Source organism: Poecilia reticulata, linkage group LG11 (assembly GCF_000633615.1).
Source record: "Poecilia reticulata strain Guanapo linkage group LG11, Guppy_female_1.0+MT, whole genome shotgun sequence".
Classification (NCBI taxonomy): Eukaryota; Metazoa; Chordata; class Actinopteri; order Cyprinodontiformes; family Poeciliidae; genus Poecilia; species Poecilia reticulata.
This window is the reverse complement of record NC_024341.1, coordinates 8,406,804-8,415,299: the sequence shown is the minus strand read 5'-3', so window position 1 is coordinate 8,415,299 and position 8,496 is coordinate 8,406,804. Positions and strand designations below refer to the sequence as shown.

Sequence of the window (8,496 nt, the reverse complement as noted above, 5' to 3'; positions counted from 1 at the left end):
TATATATATTTAAGATCATCACATCATGTGAATCATATACTTGGTCCATGCTTAAAAACGTACAAATTTACTAATAAACACGCTGGTATGTATGGTACCAAACATGGAAAAACAGGATGGCCAAATAGTTTCTATTTTTCAGCTTTTTAAAACTTTTAGCTTTATTTCACTTATCAAAAGCAATGTCAATGCTGCTATATTTTGTGCTGCTATATTTTTTACCCATGGGTTTGGTAAAGTAAAAAATTATAAGTTAACTTCCATTAAGCAAGAACTGTCAAAGTTACAGAATAAGTGCTGAGAATAAAACCGTATTGCCATGGCAACCCTATATATTTAGCACACCTGACAAATACAGAGGTCTTGAGATAAACCTTTGAAACCAAAACATAATTTAAAGCATCAAATAATGGATCTGCAGCACAGTTAAAAAACAGGCAGTTCTGGTAATATTTAGGCATATCATGTTAAAGTCAGGCTCTGTTTCCCACATTATGATTAAAATGTGCTATTGTTTTTCCCATAATGCAATACGGCTTCTCACAAGCCGTGTTGATTTGTGTTTTTTCAAAAGGTAAGTTTTGTTCAGGGAGGTGCACATGTGCAGTCAAACTCTGGTGCAGATCAGTGAAGCAAACTATGATTGGTCTAAAAACATAGGTTTCAATTCATTTGGATGAAGTGGACCCTGACACTAGGCAATCTGGGTAAAAACAACACAACCAAAGATCTGTTTAGCATGATTGCTTTCAGAAAGAGCTCACATCCACATGGATTGAGGATAACTGTGATAGAAACACAGTCAGACAAAATTATTTCAAAACTGCCGATATTTCAGCAATATAAAAAGTAAGAGTTATAACTTACACACTGATATCTTGTGGTGGTTGTCTTTGCTTGGCAACATCTTCACACCTCTGGATTTGAGTTCAGTCATCTTTTTCACTGTTGACAGCACAGACACAAAGGACAAAAAAGAAGAGTTTTTATAATGACACCAGTATAGTCAACTAGGAGCTTAATGACTGCAGCACATAACTTCCATGCTGCTGATTATAGCACTACCCACTGAGTTATGTTTACATCGATTTGGGGAAAGTAATTTATTAAGTAGCTAAGCAGCTGGATCATTGTCAAAATGTGCAGAATAGTAAAAAGGTTTATGTTTAGAATGATGGCGTTATTTATTTTGACTTATAAAAGGAAAGATTTTACACTGAGGAATAAAGCTCAACAATGTGAAATGTCTTCATTCCCGTGGAGTCCTTGAGGAATACATATTTATTCAGAGAATATGATTAATGAAGGAACTATACAAACAAAAGATGTGGTTTAAGTAGTGGAGCCTTGTAATAGCAGCAGTGAGAATGAAAGCCAAGTCATGATAGTAGAATAAAAAGCTAATATTTGTTCCTCAGTTTTAAAAAAATACATATCTCTTCAGCATTATCAAAGACCCAAATAAACTGTTTAGTCTCTTTGTGACAGTGGAATTAAGGATATTTTTTGAAATGGCATCCTTTGCTCTGTTTTAGCTGTTTTTTTGTCTCTCAAAGATATCTGAGCCACATGTCAAAAAGTCTGTTTTAAGATGGTTGTGATAAAAGAAAAACAATTAAAAAGATGTGCTCTCTCAACTGAACAAAAAATGAAAACGGCTCGTTCCTGGTATTTGGTGTCTAAACTGACAACTTATTCGGGTTCTAAAGCAACGTGTCAGCTTTCTGACATAATGTTTGACACATAAAAATGAATGTTCTGATCAAGCTGATTTTGGTGTTCAGATGATGAATGAATGGATTTTAAGAACAAGGCTGCTCGAAACGTGTTACATGATAAAAATATAACCGCTTATAAATCATTGAATGGTTGAATCCTGTTTTTTATCCTTCTTTCTGAACACACCATGGGTAAAAATTAAAAGGATCTTCTCTCAGTTCTCTGTTAGAATCTGATCTTGTTAAAATCTTGGTCAACATTTGTCAAACAGTGAACCTGCAATGGAATAAGCTTGTATTTTACATTCCAGGCATTTCTCCTTTTTTATTTTGTAATTTTCACAATACTCCCCCCGCTTCCAATTATCTCGCCGGTGGATGGCTGGAGGTAAAATCCTCACATATGACCATTTTTGTAGAAGATCTAATCCTTTTTCAGAGCTCATCCCCTCTTAGAGGTGCCCCTTGCACTGCTAACAGTTATGAGGAAGAAAATGGATGCCCGTTGCAAAAAAAAAAGGTTTAACAAGTGTGTGTTTTTGTGAGCGTGTCGTTTCTGCGTGTGTGCGTGTTTGCACAAAAGTAATTGGCTCAGAAGTAAGGATCTTGCAATTTTTTCAGAGCAATGTTGAGAGTCCTCTGCCAATACAGAAAGCATACAGTATACCTTCTTCTACCCAAACATTTTGAGAATTGGTAAAACAGCAACAGTTTAACGTGAACAAGAAAACCATTTGACAGAAATTACCCAACAAAGTTGTTACTAACCTTAGTTATGCTATTTGTCGATTTACAATAAATGAATACGTTTTTTTCAACCACTAATGAAAATGTGAAATATCTTTACTGTTAACCCTTTTGATAAACATGTGCTAAACCAGAAATAAGGTTAAAGGTCATAAATTCTGGCAACTTGAGTCAGAATTAATATTTTTGTCATTTTACAAAAATTGGAAATCAGAGGCTGTCAAGAAAGCAACATTTTGTGCATTTATGTATGATATTAAAAAAGGTCATAACAAAGGTGAACGTACCGTGCATAGTTAGCAATATGTCTATAACACTTTGATGTTCTATTAATTCATCTCTTGATCTTACCCTGGTACTGGGCGCTGAAACCTCTCAACCTGTGGTTGCCATCTGACGTAAAGTGAAGTCGAAGCCAGTTCTTGCTGCTAATGATGGGCGAGGGAAGGTTGGGACCAGTAAACCTGCAAAAGGAGAGACGTAGAACATCATCAAGAAGTCTGCAAAGCAACGTTTATTGGAATAGGTTACAGCTACACCAACATTACAGTTATCCTGTTTCTACATAAATTAAATGCAAAATTGAAGATATGAATCAAAGTCCCCTGTGCGTCTATCAATACATCCTACCTGAGCTCAGACACTCAGATAAATCTAGTAAGCTTCTCTTGCTCAATATTTTCTTATTTTCTATTCAATCCTCCATTATTTGACACTGTGGATGCTTGTGCTTTGCTTTAGTGGCATATGGCAGTTATGTAATCCATTATGTTTAGCATAAAATCAAACCTAATGACACCCAATATCTCATGGCACTTGGCAGAAACTGCCGGTTTTCCCTCGCGACCGCCTTGTTTGTTTTTCTTAATTATACAAAAACTCGAAAACAAATGCGTCCACAACTCAAGAGGTGGTAATGGGGTATTCCTAGAACAGCTATCAAAGTGAATGTTGTGGTGCTTAAGAGAACATGTAACATTAACAACTTTTAATCAAGTTATGATCCCAACATTAAAAAAGAACTAAGGCAAACCAGTACCGACTTTTGATGAGAAAAACAATTTATTTTATTGCTTTGGAGAAGCAATGGCGAATTATACACTTAAACTGCCTCTTGATCTGTATTTTAATGAGGCATGTTGCTCACCATGCCCTTGTTCTGCTGTTAGAGCCAAAGTCATTTAGAGACGCATCATGTTTTATCTTGAGACGCACAAAAACAAGCATGCACCCACACTCAAACACGTATTTTCCATCCACAGAAAAACACTGAGACGTGTATTTGAATGTGATTGTGAATTCCCTAGGTGCAAATTACATTTTCCTGACATCATTGACCTTATTTAACTATTCATATGTACAATTAGAGAGGACATATTGTAAGAAACATTCTTTTGACTATATTATTTGCTCACACTAGTAGTTGCCCATTTGGCATTGTGACCAAGGTTATATTGAATATGTACAGTATACGAAGTTTGCTTTTTCATTGATGGTAACCAGAATGGTAACCATGGGAAAAAAAATACGTAACACTTCAGATTGTTGAAATAACTGACTCTCCATGTACATGTGTTCAGTTTGTTAAACAGAAATGTAACGACTGACTTTTCTCAAAACAGATTTTACATCAAAAAGTTACAGATGGCCCCAGGTAAAAACAGCAACAACAAAAAAAGAAAACAACACAGGTCTTATTCATTTTATTCTACTCATATGCTATTAAATATTTTCCTACTTGGAGTGTTTTATGTTTCAAACATGCTGGAAATAAATCGTTCCATCATTTTAAAATTGAATTTATTCTTTCTTATTCTTTCTAATTTCAAGGTGAAAAAGGGTTAAGGACAACCAAGAGTGTCCTCAAAGCAACAGGCATGTCTCCTCTTGAGGAGTGAACTATAGGACTTGCTATAACCACTGTAGAGTTTATTAAATATTGGCAGCAGGTGCGTCTGAGTGTATCTGCTCACAGTGAAGACTTCTAAATGAAGGCCTTGTTACAAAAAGTGCAAGAACACAGCTTCTGTTCAATAAAGACATCAAGGACGAACTGTACTTCTGCAGGGCGTACAGAAGTTTTATCAATTTTACTACAGGATGTGTCATCTTTCTGATTACAATTTTTACCACAGAATAAAAGGCCAGTGCTACTATGAGTTCCCGTGTCGTGTTCACAGAGAGACATCCAAATACAAGCTATGTGCAGTTACTTTTTTTTTTCAAGGGATCGTGTTTGCTCAAAACATTGCAAAAACTAAATTTTCTTATTTTTATGTAAAGCATAAGCGTGCCACAATGTGGCTTGAGATGAAAAACGTTTTGGTTCATACCACATGTTCAAATAGGTAGTTGTCTTTTACATTCATTTCAGTACACACAAAACGAAATTATAACAGCATAAAACATGAACTGAGCATTCATTTGCAAATGTAAGAGTATGACTTTAAGAGTTAAGAAAAGCAGAGAGAAAACATGAACCGGGTGATCCACCCATGTTTCTTTGAACAAATGTCTGGGTCACAACACCCTGGAGTCATAAAGCAGTAAAGTTAGTTATGTGAAATTAAATGGAACCTTGTTAGCAAAGAACATGTAGATAAATACAGATTCCTAAGGCAAACTCTGCTAGATGACCAAGGAGTTAAGGATTAAGCAAATAATGATACAGCTCAGATGAAGACATCTCAAAATATCACTGTAGCTCAATGGGTTTTTTTTCTTCATTTCTTGCATTTTTAAGCTAAACTTCGAGCTCATTGTTAAGGCAAACTTAAGGTACAAACACAAAATTCCTCGAGTGCAGCGATAAAGGTCTCACAAAGTGCAACGTAAAGTGCAATGTGGCAAGTTCAAAAGTTCTTTTCTGCCTGACTATATAAGATTCAGTGCTGGAACTGTCTCAAAGGAGCAGAGCTATATAAGTTTCCATGTCCAGGTCCGAAAGGTCCTCAGTCTGACTTCTGATGACTGTGGAAGAAAATGTATGTTGGGCAACACAAGGTGATCCAAAAGTCTGTAGGTTATGTGGTGCACTCAAGCTTTGGGACCTAAGTGTTACGCTTGCCACTGAGCTAGAGAAGGAAATTCCTCTGATGTAGTTTGTTTGTCATGATACTTATGAACTTTAAAAACTCACCAAAAAGATTTAAGAAGTCAGTTTAATTCTTTGCTCAGGGTCATCCACCAATTAGCATTCAGTCTCCAAGGTAATTAACTGCTGCACTGTTCGATTGGAGGTAGTAGGGAAAAAACAAGCAAGCAAGCAGAGTAGTTGTTTATTTCAAGAAAGGTCTAAGCTGTGTATATAGCTCTAACCATCTTCACTCTGCCAGCTGCGATGTCCCTCAAAAGTTGCTAATGGACTTTTTTCCTCCACACCAAAGTGTCTGTTATCCTACATTATTGAAGGATATCCTCATCTCAATCAGAAAAAAACACCTGCTGTCATTTGTGCCCAAAATAAGCAAGAGAAGTGGATGCAAATGCATAGGCAGCCATTCACAGTCTGACTGACTAAACTGCACAAGCACCAATGAATTTCCCATTTAATTCGACATAAATTAACTTCCAACTCATTGGAAGGATTTTAGACAAACCACCCTCATCCTATTTAACAAACTTTATAGATGTAAGTGTCTATTTCCTAGTTTATATTATGCGTTTCATGTCTGCTATTCTCCATTCAAAGGCTAGGAGGTCAAATTATTCTATGCATAATCAGCAAAGGGCAGAGTTGAAGAGCCAAAGATCATCAGCTCCAAATCAAGATCAAAGTTTTTCAAAGTTTTTTTTTTTTATAGTTTCATTTTGATATACCATGTGATGAAGAAGCATAGATTTGTGTGTGGGTGTTTTGCATGGGCTTAAAAGAAAGGGAGGCAGTTTCTTTGTAAAGAACATTCCCAATAATTGCTCTCACTTAGGGAGATCAATCAGAGCTCTGCTCAGTATGCAGAAACTGATGCTTGCAGCAGACCTCAGGGTCACGGTGACTTTACAAAGCCAAAACTTTTGGCATTTTAATGAGATTATATGAATTACCATATGCGCTAGCCGAACATGTAAACGAAAATGTTCAAACCAGCACACCTATAGCAACAGTTAGCGTAATAAACGTGCGGCTAATAATAGACCGTCTGCTTTTTACTCTTCCTTTAAACTATTTTGCCCTAAGAGAACATTGCTTCTTTATGAGGCAAAGTGAATCACGGTGGGAGACTTTTAAGCCCAGAATGGCAATATTAAGGAAATGGACAAGTTGCTGTGACCTTCAGATGTAACTGTAGCCACACAAAAAAAGCACAAAGGGATTAAATTAACCACTTCTGCAACAAACGTAAAACCCAAATCATTATTACTTAAAAAAAAAAGAAAAAACTATGATCCAAGTGATCAATGAAAGCCTTCACTCACTCGAGAGGATGAGGCCAAAATATAACAAGAGGCCTTGAGGGCAATTATGTCTCATGAGTTGCTTTTTTTTTTTCCTGAAGTGAAGTGCAGAGTAGAAAAAAAAAGTTACAGACCCATCAGAGCCAACATGTCTACTCCAACCATACACTGCCTGGTTCGACAGAGCCAATATGTCTCTTCTTCCTCCTCTTTCACTTCTCATGTGTTATTCATGGGCAGACCTTTGGCCTCATCAGAAGAAGTTTTTAAATCTTCTGAGAGACTCTTTTCTTCCTCTTCCCACAAAACATATTCTGGCCTCAAAGAACACATAATAGGACACTGATTAAAGGATATTTCCTTTTGGGAAGAACACTCTTCATCTTTTCTCCCATTCTTGTACTCCATAAAAAAAAAAAGTTCTTGCTTTTTTGTTATAATTTTTCATCGCTCTCTAAACGGCTCCCTGCGGTCACAACAATTTATCAGTGAAAAGCAGCGATCAAAAAACCGCGAGCTCCGTTCCCAGGGTTTGAGATGACCTCGGATGTAAAAAGCCTGATTGATCAAGCAACCTTAAGTCCACAACCAGTTGTTTTATATTCAGCACTTGGGCTACATATTTAAAGACAGCAACAACATGAGGGGAAAAATGTTTTGATCAAGCGTTTACTCTGTCAAATAGCTTGGAGCATATATGGAAATAAAAAAGTAAGCTTGAAAGCTACTGTGGATGTTTTATTTTCTAGGTTAATTCATAGTCAGTGTTATGGATATTAGCACTCAAAGACTGACTTCTAATTCAGATATTTTAAGGAAATGCTGTTGCCTTGGATGAAATTTCACTTTTTCCATTTAATTCATTTTTTTTCCCCTTCATTGGAAATAAAAAAAGACACATTCTCTATAAAGTGGTAAAGCATGTTAACAATTCAAGATCAGTCAAGGCTGACTATACTAGAATTATACAAAGTTACTATCCAAAAAGCTATTTCATTCTTCACTTTTACTAAATACATTTTTCCTTACGCCAGAAAACTTATATGATCCCTTGTGGGAAAGATATGCCTACTCAAGAAAAATCATATTTTTGGGGTTTATTTGTTTTTTAGGTTTCAGAAAAAAAAGATCAAAACTGTAGAAGAAATAAACATTATTAAGAGTCTATTTAGTTTTTCCAATACTTAGAAAGAAACATTGAAACTAAATGAATAAATACATTTAATATAACTACATAAATAAATGAGTCGGTTTGCTGTGTGAATTCTATGCAGATATTGCAGGACAAAAGATGCTGATCAAAACTAATATTTTATGATCATCTAGAACTACAATCATTTTCTTTTAGGTCAGACTGGCCAGTTAAGATATTGGACAAATCCAGTTTTCTTTTCAAGGATATACAAACTACATACAAACTCCATTGGGCCTTTTTTAGCCTTCACAATTAAATTGGGGGTACATTGAGGATAAAATAATACAAATGCACTTCAGATTCCTAAAAAAAAAAAAAAAAAAAAAACTAAAATCTTATTTTCCAAGCTGTTCTGAGCCTCTTCGACTCCAGGCCTCCTTTTGAGCAATATGGCTGAAAATAACATGCCCAAAATGAATTGAATGTATCTCAAGAACTACA

At 35.8% G+C, this 8,496-nt stretch overlaps 1 protein-coding gene across 1 annotated transcript in view; it reads right to left on the bottom strand.

Annotated features, from left to right (window-relative positions):
- The window catches only part of csmd2 (CUB and Sushi multiple domains 2), a 245,362-nt gene that overhangs the window by 127,116 nt on the left and 109,750 nt on the right, over positions 1-8,496 (bottom strand). Inside the window, exons 6-7 of the mRNA XM_017307349.1 lie at positions 2,817-2,929; positions 868-945 (exon numbers count right to left, since the gene is read on the bottom strand). Coding sequence (XP_017162838.1) covers positions 868-945; positions 2,817-2,929 — 191 coding nt within the window. The remainder of the gene's footprint in view (positions 1-867; positions 946-2,816; positions 2,930-8,496) is intronic.